The 12438-nt window shown below is 39.0% G+C and overlaps 1 protein-coding gene across 1 annotated transcript; it reads right to left on the minus strand.

The window, feature by feature from the left end:
* Nucleotides 1–1660: 1660 nt before the first annotated feature.
* On the minus strand, nucleotides 1661–2425 carry LOC121374621 (beta-1,3-galactosyltransferase 1-like). The gene has a single exon (XM_041501726.1). It carries the CDS (start codon nucleotides 2423–2425, stop codon nucleotides 1661–1663), a length of 765 nt encoding a protein of 254 aa, XP_041357660.1.
* Nucleotides 2426–12438: the final 10013 nt, after the last annotated feature.

Consider the following 12438-nt stretch of genomic DNA (forward strand, 5'->3'; position numbering starts at 1 on the left):
AACAAAATACAGTCAAGTGTAGGAACCAGCTCATTTCACGAGAAGAGGTGTTGGTGCTTAATCGTCTGACTACTGCAATCGAGATATCTCACCCAACGTCTCGCCAGTCGACATACTGTACACTGTGTACAGTGCATTTCCCGCCGTTTTGTACACGACACTCACCGGAATCGATTTATTAACAGGAAATGAAAGACAACTCCGCTTCCTGTGTCTTTAGATTTTGGTTTATCAATGGACAATACCTTCGAATGTTTAGGTCTCACTACACAGATGACTTCCGGGTGAGAGTTCATTGATCACGGTCCTCTATAGTTCCTAATTGTGACACATGTTATGGTTCACATATTCACTTCTAGGAAATGGTGAAGAATTAAAACAATATGTATGTTTAATGGTAAGCCTTCTGGCTGTATTTTGCCCATGTTATTTTGTAATATTGTGCATCGACCTTTCGGGACATGGGTATATAGCGCAAGTGACAGCCGGAGTGAATCGGTTAATGAACCACCTGTTAGGACCAGTACTACAGCCAGATGCGGTCATCTAGCAAAAAAACGGAGACAAAAATGTTCTCAATTTTGGAGTGAAAATAATGCTTATTAAATGTATGTTCGCATTGGTGTATGTTGTTAGTGCCAACGAGTTCCCGTTCTATTGGCAATCTTAGTTTGAAGTTGGGCAATTAAAATGGGTTTTCAATGGCAGAGACATCTGTGTAGCGAGACCTTAGTTGAAAAAGTGTTTTTTTCGGCAAGTATTTTCGCTTGACAACAACTGGGCGCACGTCGCGATCATTTTCAGGGATCGATAACTAATTGTGACACCTAATTTGATAATAAATTTGATCGTTTTGCCAACAACGAAAATCACCAAATATTGGGATATGAATCGTAGTTCGTTTTTCAAAAAGATTCTGGTCAGAAAACCGTTGTTATTGGAAATAATTGACATAAATATTGGACAGCTGGCCACAAATGCCGGTAAGTAAACGCCTAAGTTGTTTGCCTAATTTTATTAAACATTAACTGATCTAAAATATCATTAAAAAAAATAGAAAAATCCACGAACATAATACTTACCGATTCAAATATGAACTTTATTTTATGAATTTATAAAACATTTAAGTCAATATATGTGAGTAAAAATTGTACACACTCAACGTGGGTTTTTTTTTTCTTCAAAAATTGTTCATGTTGGTTTTTCAAGTCTGACAAACAACTCACAATGTGTTAATTTGTCATAATAGTTTTCGTATGGCTTTTTTTAAAAACTAAAGTGTGACCATTTAAAGGGACATACCCTAGTTTTTAAACACTAAGACATGTTTTTGACTATTATAGTCGCTTTTGATAACCGATATCATACTTTACTTAGATTTTATGGTTTAGATTATCAATGTCTGTAAATTCGAAGTGTCTTTGGTCATCCTGGTGTTTTTAATATCACAAAATGCATTTCTCACATTTCTGAGAAGTAACAGTTATGAAGTCGAGTTTTAGTCTATTTTTAGAGGTATTCACCATTTCAAAGTCACAGACTCATGTTTCTCTCAATTGTAACTTTATCCAAATGTGTTACAGGTTTGTAGATTAACTAAACTTAGTGTTAATTTTCACGAGTTGAAACTAGGGTCTGTCCTTTTAGCAAGGATATGTTTTCACCCTTCTGGTAATAGTAAAGGATTCACCTCCTTTTTCATTGCTGGACTCAGCTGTGACAATGCTGCGTACCACAGTTGGTCGAAGTAGCCCTTTTCCTTTGTCCAAGCGATCACCGCCAGGTACGAACATTTCTTTGATTCAAGATAGCACTTGAGACCCACCTTTGCGCTTTTCATCAAACTCTTCCTGATGTCCTGATGCTTGACGCCACCGAACTTTTCGGGAAGCAACCCATACAGATACACGTCATCGACCCAGAAGAACGGCGTCAGAGAGGATGCCCGGTACATTGGTCTGATGAGATCGCGTGATATGAGTACGAGGTAGCCCATGCAGTAATTGATGGGGTAGTGGGAATATCCACGAAACACACGCTTCCCCACAGACCATTTGTTTTTCCCTCTATGGATCTTGCTTCTATTTTTCATAAGGCATTGGCATAAAATAGAACGCTTCTTAGATTTGAACTTCGGGTAAAAACTTTCCAGGAGGATAAAGACATTGAGGAACACGTCGTCGTCTACTTTGACAATCATCTCGGCCTGCTGACAGAAGTCCTGAGTCCACCTGTACGCCAGCACGCCCTTGTGAGTCAGGTTGTGGTAGGTGTCCAAGAAATTCCCCTGAACAACGTCGCCGTAGACGATACTTTCGTTCTCTATCAACTCCTGTGTTGCTTTCACTTTTGTCAACCCAAAGAAGAAAACTATCCTCAAATTAACGGTTTTAAATATATTCTTATTGGCCCACGTCTCTCTCATTATCCTTCGTCTCTGAAAATGGTCCGTTGAGGTGTGGACAATTATTAGGAACTTTAAATTACTCACGTTCGTACATACATTAGGATTGTTTATTACGTAATGGGACTCTACTGTCAGAGGATACAGGGTGCGTTTTGGTTCGTTTCTGCGCCGTTGTCGTTCATGGACTGCCTGCGGGTGTGGCGTTCGTTTGACGACTGTTCTGTGGGCCTCGGTTTCATGGGCAACATTCAAATGGGAAACTGATCTGTCCGCTGCATACGTTATAAAGAGCGTGAGGTAAAGAACAAGCGTTACCAGTACTATTAAAATAAAGGTATAATAGATATACGTTTGTAGTTTACGATCTCTCGGTTGATTTGTTGGCGGTCTGAATGCCATTGTTTTCTTTGTGGCAACACTGAATAGTTTTCTTGAAATGTCTTTCGCAAGTCGACAATGTATGAATAATAAGCAACTATCTTGGCAACTTTCTTTCGTTTTTTACACTGCTTGACTTTTCTTCTGATAGAAAGGCGATCATATCATTTTTAAAATGGGATACCTGCAAAATATAAAAGTTAGCATTCATTAAATATCAATGTAGATTCAGACAGATCGTTACAATGCGTGCTATTCAAAACTGTATCTTAGAGCAAAGTGACCTGTGGGATGTTTTTTTTTATGTTGTGGTGTAATGAATCCTTTGGGGCAGTGGTAAAGCGTTCACTTGATGCGCGGTCGGTCTGGGATCGATCCCCGTCGGTGGGCCCATTGGACTATTTCTCGTTCCAGCCAATGTACAACGACTGGTATATCAAAGCATGTGGTATGTACTATCCTGTCTGTGAGGTGGTGCATATAAAAGATCTGTATTAAATTTAATAAAAGTATACCTACCTACCTACCTACATACATACATACATACATACATACATACATGCATATATACATACATACATGCCTCAATAGCTCAAAAGGTATCGTGACAAGGCTGTAAAATTGCGGACGATTCGGTGCCATAGGTTCGAGTCCCAGCAACGGCATGGGACAATTTGTGAGGCCAGAAAGGATTTAATTATCCCCTGCGCCAGTGCGTTAATATCTATGTATGTAATAGTCAACCTCGACATACATACGATATATAGATATTCATACATCAATACATACTAGCCAGTGCCAGGTCTGCCCACTGTTTCGTGCACGTAAGCGGGATCGACCGCGTAGATTGTAGGTCCCATGCATATGGTTGAGTTAAAGAGCTTCCTTTTTATGGAAGCTTCGATAGCTCAGAGCGTATCGTGGTTAGTCTTGCAATTTGCGGGCGAATCGGTGCCACAGGTTCGAGTCCCAACAACGGCATGGGACAACTTGTGAGGCCAGAAAGGATTTAATTATCCCCTGCGCTAGTGCGTTAATATCTATGTATGTAATAGTCAACCTCGACATACATACAATATATAGATATTCATACATCAATACATACTAGCCAGTGCCAGGTCTGCCCACTGTTTCATGCACATAAGCGGGATCGACCGCGTAGATTGTAGGCCCAATGCATATGGTTGAGTTAAAGAGCTTCCTTTTCATGGAAGCTTCGATAGCTCAGAGCGTATCGTGGTTAGTCTTGCAATTTGCGGGCGAATCGGTGCCACAGGTTCGAGTCCTAACAACGGCATGGGACAATTTGTGAGGCCAGAAAGGATTTAATTATCCCCTGTGCCAGTGCGTTAATATCTATGTATGTAAAGTCAACCTCGACATACATACAATATATAGATATTCATACATCAATACATACATACATACAACACAATGCAATGCAATGCAATGCAATGCAATGCAATGCAATACAATACAATACAATACATACATTCATACATACATACATACATAGTGTGGATTGCCCCTCCCCAATATGCCCCTAACCCCCATAAAATCCTGGCTACGTCAGTGGTTACGCAAGGACGCGTCCCAGATTGTGTGTAAATTAAAAACGTATTTCATCAACCTCGGTAGGTTAGTGGTATCACTTGGGTATCGTGGGTTGTCGTTTTTGCTCCAACGTAGCATATCAATAGGCCTAATAGTGTACATGTTTCCTTTGGATTATTTAACAGAGAAAAATACTATAACCCCATTTTGTTCCGTTAATGCAACTTGAAATATATTTAGTTAAATAGTTTATTATATTATTACGTCATTTCTGCTGTTTTACAAGTCAGGTTGATCAAAGAGAAGCGCCGTGTCGAAAATTACTGCTTTTGTTTACACTGTACATACAGGAGATGGTCAGGAGCTGACGTCACTTCGCTCCAAGCTATCCCACCGGACGTAACAAAAACGAAACAAAATGGCTGCCCCCAGTTAGCAGGAGTAATCATGTTTTTTTATTAACTCTAAAATTACGCGTTTTTCATTTGCTAAAGTGTCAGTATGTGTTGGTGGTCCGGGTATGCATCTTTCCAACACATAAGTCTCTTGTTTGAGTTGACCCTACCTTTAATAGCTTTTTTAGCCAAACAGAAAATTTGAATGCAGAATTTTTAATTATAATAAATGTATAAAATTAAAATCGCTTTCATTAAAAATTAAAACATATGTAATGTCATCTGGTATTTGTCTGCAACTTGGGGGGGGAGGGGGAGGGGGAGGGGGAGGGGACGTAGCTCAGTGGTAAACATTCCGAGCTATGCCTTCGATGAGGAGTTGCCCCCCCCCCCCCCCCCCCCACCTGGGGGAACTTATTGCAAACTACGGTTCTTTGTTGGAGTACCGCGTCCCTTACATTGCCTCACGGGCAACCGTGACTTTGGTGGATGGTGACGCGGTAACGAACACGACGAAGAGGAAGGAGGAAGAGGAAACCTGCACCAGGGACGGCTGGGGGGGGGGGGGGGACCTAAACTGACGTTCTGTTTGCGTCGCCGCCCCCACCCCTGGGACCCGACAATGCCAGTGCCAGCCGACGCAGACATCTGAACAGACTGAGCCAGTGGACCAGTCGACGCTGCAGTTGGACACAGTGATCTGCGAGACTCCACGGCGTGCGTCTCCCGTTCTAACCCCTTCGAGGCGGTCGGCGTCGAGTCCCCCACCCCCGGGGGGGGGGGGGGGGCTCCGCCAAGACTCCTATGGATGGTGCTGCTGCGAAGCGGAAGGCCGTCACCCCACCGAGTAGTGACCAGCCGGGGCAGGGACGCCGCCTGGAGTCCAGCCATCTCCAAGATCAAGGGCCAGTACGCTCGCTACTTGGTCGGGGACACCTCGGATACAAGCTCACTGCCAGGAGGCATTCCTGAGGGCAACTTTAAGAAGTTTCCTAACGGAGTTGAGTGTGCTATCCACGCCATGGAACTACGAGACGGGAAGTTTGGACTTGTGGTGACGTCGCGCCGAGATGATCTCTACAGACAGGGAATACTCTTCGAAGACATGGACAATCTACAATGTACTGAAGATCATCGCCGGCGCCCATTACGTCGAGCTAGCTAAGACCTTGCTAGCCCACCGTTGAAGGAAACTGGTGCCACAGTTCAACGCCAAGCACTTCATCTCGTCCCCGTAGTCGCCAACCGTTACAAGGGCTTAGTTGGATTTAAAAATTTTTAGCCAGTGTAACGTGGTATGTTGACTCCCGTAGAATACTAACTCCCCGGTTGCTACGGAAAAAGGTGCCACAGTGTAAACAGTCCGACGCAATTTATTTTTGCAGCCCGTCTAAATTGCTCAAATCACCTTAAAACCTTTCGGTCGAGCACTCTAATTTTGTTCTTTGGACTTAAATGTTTGTCCAGACATGAGTAGTAAGAATGAGCTCATTTTGGCTTTACGTCTTTGACCTAACTACTAAATTCGTATTCCAAATTCCGCCCACCTTAAACTCATCCCCCTCCCCTCCCCCCTCCCCCGGCCCGGACCATACAGATCGGACTTTAAACTTTTAGATCTCCATTCAAAATGTTATGTCAAAATTATTCTTTTTTTAATATTATTAAATAGTCCGATCCTCTCTTCTTTCTCTTATTTATTTTTGGCCTGTCCTAAAATGCTCCAAATTATATAAATATTCGGCCGAGCAGTCAATTCTTTTCATTTTTGGCTTGTAACTTTTCATTTAATTTTTTTTTTAATTCTATTAACTTTTTTTACTAATAGCTATTTTCTAAATTCTGCCCATTGTCAACTCTATCCTCTCCCCCTCCCCCCCCCCCCCCCCCTCCCCATCCCGAGTGAGGCCACCGATCTTATCGGAGGTCGGACTCTGGATGGGCTTGTTCGAAACCCTAGTGGTATATGGACACGTTAAATTGTTATCTATCTATCAGTGGTAAAGACCACGCCTGATGCTCGGTCGGTCTAGGATCGATCCCATTGGGCTATTTAACGTTCCAGCCAGTGCAACACGACTGGTATATCAAAGGCCGTGGTATGTGATATCCTGTCTGTGGGGTTGTGCATATAAAAGATCTTTTTTGTGCAGTGGGTTTCCTCTCTTAAGACTATATATCAAAACTGTGTCAAAATTACCATATGTTTGACATCCGATAGCCGATGATTAATAAAGTAATGTGATCTAGTGTCGTTAAACAAAACAAACTTTAAAGTTGCCTACAACTTGATTTTTTTTTTTCGGTCGTCAGGTTTTAATTTTGCTTTGTTATATTACGTCTCGTTCTAGCCAGTGCACCGCGACTGGTTTATCAAGGCCGTGGTATGTGCTATCCTGTCCCTTGCTACTAATGGAAAAATGTAGCGGGTTTCCTCTCTTAAGACTATATGTGAAAATTATCAAATGTTTGACATCCAATAGCCGATGATTAATAAATCGATGTGCTCTAGTGGTGTCGTTAAACAAAACCAAAAAAAACTTTGTTATATTACGTTAACCGTTAATCATTCAGTGCAATACCGGAGACAGACTGTGTAGGCCTATTGTAACAAAACGTGGGGCCAAGCGGTTTCACAGAACGTAATTTGCAAGCAAATTGTGCTGGAACGTGACAAACTGTATGGAGCAAGGTCAGTGCACAAATACCAAGTCTACGTTCAGCCAAACCGAACAGAGAAACGTCCGCTAGACTGGTATATGCGCTTCACGTTACTCCGAAATGGCCACGTCGGGTATTTTTCCATTTGGAAAGTAGTCTGCTGTTTGACTGTGATTATTTCATGGCAGACAGCTTTGAAGTGGCAACTATTTGACTGAATTTGGCAGGGGAGAGCATGTAGTTTGTAAACATGTGTAACTTGTTGACATTGAAGACTTGTTTGTGGTAATTCTGGCTCATGCAAAAGTAGTGGGTTTTTTTTGTAAAATGGGTGTCCGGCCAGGTTTAGTGGGTGTTTGTTTAAACCAATATACTGGGAGAAAGAGCTGGACAACAGGGGTTGTTCTTTTTAGGGTGTGTGTCCCCCTGGCAGGCAAAGGTACATACAACAATTCATGGGCCTGCTGATATTAATAAAAATGTTATAGCCACTAAGGCTATATAGAAACATACAGCGTAATTAACTGTGGTCTGTGGCCTGCTGTGTTGATGAAGTAGGGGACTGATTTAGGTCAGTCGATCATATGGTCACCAAGGTCAATCAAATGTGTTTAACTTACAGTTACGTACTGATCCATCACCTGCATTATAAACACAGAGAACACGATTACTGGCGACAAATCTGTTGTGGTTATTGTTATTATAACTAGTTCATATGTTTGTTTTAAAGGGATATTTCCCCCTTAAACTACATATACAGGATTTAATTGTTTATTAAAGAGTCAAATGACAATATACATAAAAATATACAAAACAAATCTAAAATATATTGCCACCTAACCTAAATAGACTTATTGGACACCTAAAACATTTTATTACATGAAACTGAAAATAATGTTACGATATAAAACCATAGACAAAACAAAATAATATATATATAAAAATATAATATATATTATATAATATATAAAAAGTGTTTTCATGACTATCAGGATTGTCACGGGGATCCTATAATACCCGTAACTGACTAAAACACGATTATCCAAATATCTCTCCTAACTGTATATCTATTAGATCTCTCTGTATCGGGCAGTGTATACCCGAGTGGCTCGGCTCTAGGTATATCAGAGATACGATCTTATATAAAGTATATATAATATAGCACGTTAGTTCACTAGAAAACACAACAAAACACAATACACTTTGGAATCTGTATTAACCTTAAGCTGACAAATATATTTGCCGCAGTTAATTAGTTAACAACGATAATAATAACAACCCAGAACTAATCACTTAATTAGTTAATCACTAGGTGTCTAGTTTACACAATATTCTAATCACTTCACCGTGATACAACACACACACACACGTGTGATAATTGAGAAACGCTGCCAGGGGAACTTAATTAATAAAGGAATTACAACTCTATTCCTAACTGGTTAATTTTTAATTAACCTTTAACTACTCATTCAGTAACCTTGTAATACAGAATTAATACTGGTACATCTCACCATAAAGACAATAACCTACAATTTACCTAGGTCCTCTAGGATGACTGGCTAAGCTTTAATATTTTTAGACAGTGAAGCCTACAATTTACTTCGTCAGTTTACCGGAAACACTGTCTAAATAATATTGGTATAATACAGTATTAAAATATTTAAAGTCACATCAATCACATCAAGGTTATACAACAGAGCAGAAAAAAATATATTTACCAAGTCCAAACGGACTAACGTTCCCTGGTAGCCTTCCTTTTGTTTCTCCCCGATATCTCTAAATACTATCTATTTATTACATATCCGAATATCGCCTGGAGGTACAAGGCGGTACCGAATACCTACAAGTGATATTTCCACAGCGACCAAGACGGCATATTTTTCTTAGATGGTCAGACTAGCTGTCGCCAATCGCTAAAAATCCCAGGTCGTAAAACAGAACTTGCGGAGGTATTACGTAACTACTGGCCACATGGCCTCCGCACCTGGTCTGGGTGTGTATTGGGAACAGCTCGACCACCGTCGCGCGGAGGTATTACGTAACAAAGTGCCCACCTAGTCTAAGTGCATATTGGGACTGCACACGGCCCTCTAAAACAATTAATATTGCCACAGGCGAAAAAAATAAGAGCATGTTCCGTCACAAGGATCTTTTGTGTTCTGATATGATGTGACAACATAATTGAAAGTGTTGTTCCTACAGTGCAACCTGATTTAATGTACACCTCAGGAAGCATCAGGGTTATGCAAAGTTGTATACAAATGCAATGTATCATATTTAAGACAAATAATAAATAAAAATACTACTCTTGAAGATACATACTATGGGTTGGTTGTATATGCTTAATTGTATATGTAGTGTGTGCATGCATAATCAGAGTCTCTCATTTCCAATAAATAATTACCTTAAAACTCATTTATTGCAGTGACCCTGTGTTTTGAAAGACATTAATGGGCATATGATAAGAACTTCACTAGAAAATAAGCATATTACATGTGGCATCTAAAATGAACACCACTGCATCCACAAATAGTAGTAAATTAATGTGGTACACATCATGGTGGGGAAAACACCCAAGGTATGGAATATGCTTGGATGTCAAGTCACTGAATGCAATATTTTCAAACCCATCAGCCTAGTTGGTTTTTATATATGCATTATTAAATCCACTGACAGCTACCAATATATCTGTTGATATTTTATTAATAATCTCCAGTGATTTGTGTTTACAGACATGTATCATATCTAGAGTTATCATTAGGGTTTTACATTTTTACTTTTTATTTGTCATAAGAAAAGCACATTCAATGCATCAAAAGTGTGCGAAAATCATTTTTCTTTAATTATTTTCTGTTTTAACTGAATATAATATTTATATTGTATGCATTACTACAATCTGTAATGTAACAAATCATTTACATAGTAATATTGGAAAATACGAGCTTTACAAGTGTGGTAATAATGGAAGATAATACTAACACACTCCTAGGTAGATTAGCAAATGTGTCAAAATTGCTCTTGTACTTGGTATATACTTCAAATACCCTTTACTATAAAAAAAACTCACTGAATATATGGACAAGATTTAATCAGCTGACCTAAAGCTATCATTAGTAAGCTTATATTTGTGTACAAATAAAGAAGAGAATGCAAAATGGCTACACAGAACCCACTTCTGTAGATTTTAATGTGTTTGCCAAACTCGCAAAAACAATTGTAAAAACTCCAATATTTGCCTAAAACATAATTCACCAACCTAAAACGTATGTTAAAATTACAGCAGAAATCAGTTTATTTAAATATAGTCATTCCAGAGCCAATTGCATTCAAATACACCTTGTTAATGGAGATCTAAGAGATTAACCTAATATTAGCTAACATTATTTTTAACTAAAAATGAATTATTACTAATAGCTTATTTCATCTTGTCTAGACTTATTATCCTAAATAAGATTAGTGTTATATGACATGTCCATTGCCTTGGATAAATAAGCTTTAAAATATTTTAAGTAAAAAATATGGGCCATAATCTCCAATTCGTCAGCACAGACTTTTTTTCAAACTCTATTCTCAGCAGTGCACAGTAAAGTAATGCCTAGGTCAAGGTCATTATGAACTCCCATGCCTGAGTGTAACCTAATTAAACAATTATGTCTCAAATAACAGTAAATGGCACACAAATATAAAATAATGATAATATAGTGAATATATGCTATAGGTTCTAATAGACCAAATCAATTCCTATTGCCGATAATGTTTACGTTTACTAATAAAACTAATATAAGCAGCGTTTCAACACACCCAGGAAGTACAGCAATAGAAAGTGTGGCACCTCACATCTAATCTACCTGTAAGAAAATGGGGGGGGGGGGGGGGGGGGGGGGCACGTATCATTTAAGAGATTTAATTAATGTTTTTAATAGCAACCGTCATTTTTGCTGAAAATTGCAGTTCCATTTTTGGGGGTACCCCGTATTAGTTTCAACCTCTAGTATATACTGCATAACAACTGTATAACAAATAAAAGTGTATTTATTTATTGTCAACGGATAATAGTATTTGCACAAATAATTAATGTCACATATTACTACCAATCACACCCACAGCTGCATTTACTCCTTAAATATTTGACGGTGCACGTCGAACTTTGACACGGAAATCTCTTCTTTGGTACTATGCAACCTGTATTGACACGCGCTCATAATACGCGCATCTAATGTTACGCGCCGCCTAAGCCATTACTGTTCACCAGTATAAAGACAGCTTCCCCCATCGACTTCTCTCTCACAAACTATGTTAATCCGGAAAAATAAACTCCGTAACTGTCGGCTGGGAAGTAGACACCAAGGTCAACGTACGTGAACCTCAACTGAATACAATCACGAAACTCAACGAGGAAAATGAATATGGATATAAAAGGACCCCTGCCATCATTTCGTTTATTAAATTACATATACACTTTTCCACATGCATGATTGCAGGAAACACTATCTTTCGCTTATCACAGAAGTGGATCATTAATTAAATGGGGGCGGGGGCTAATAAAAGGGGTTTAATCTAATGCCAGTCATCTTGGAAATGATCATATCTTTCAAGGTTTTTTTTTATTATTAACTTAAGTTTTACAACTGATCAGCCAACCTAATAAATACATGTCTTTATACAATATGTACATTATAATTTTTGGGAGGGATTTTCATATAATACGGCAACAGGCAAAAAGACAATACAAATACAACTACGAAATTTAAAACTAGATTAAATCAAATTATTTCTTAAATTATTTGCCCGAATTAAATATTTTCCAAGCTTATTGACCTCTTGAATATTTTCTGTAGTTAGTAGTTGTATTAGCTTAAAAACACTAGGTCGTCTATAATAATACGCTTTAATAAATGTTTTTCGTAAATCATTATGTCGATGACATTGCAATATAAAATGCAATTCATCTTCTATTTCATTGGAATTACAATCTGTACATATTTTTCAACATCTTTATATCAACCAAATACTATATTTAAATTATGAACACATATTCTAAAC

This window comes from Gigantopelta aegis, chromosome 6 (assembly GCF_016097555.1).
Source record: "Gigantopelta aegis isolate Gae_Host chromosome 6, Gae_host_genome, whole genome shotgun sequence".
NCBI lineage: Eukaryota > Metazoa > Mollusca > Gastropoda > Neomphalida > Peltospiridae > Gigantopelta > Gigantopelta aegis.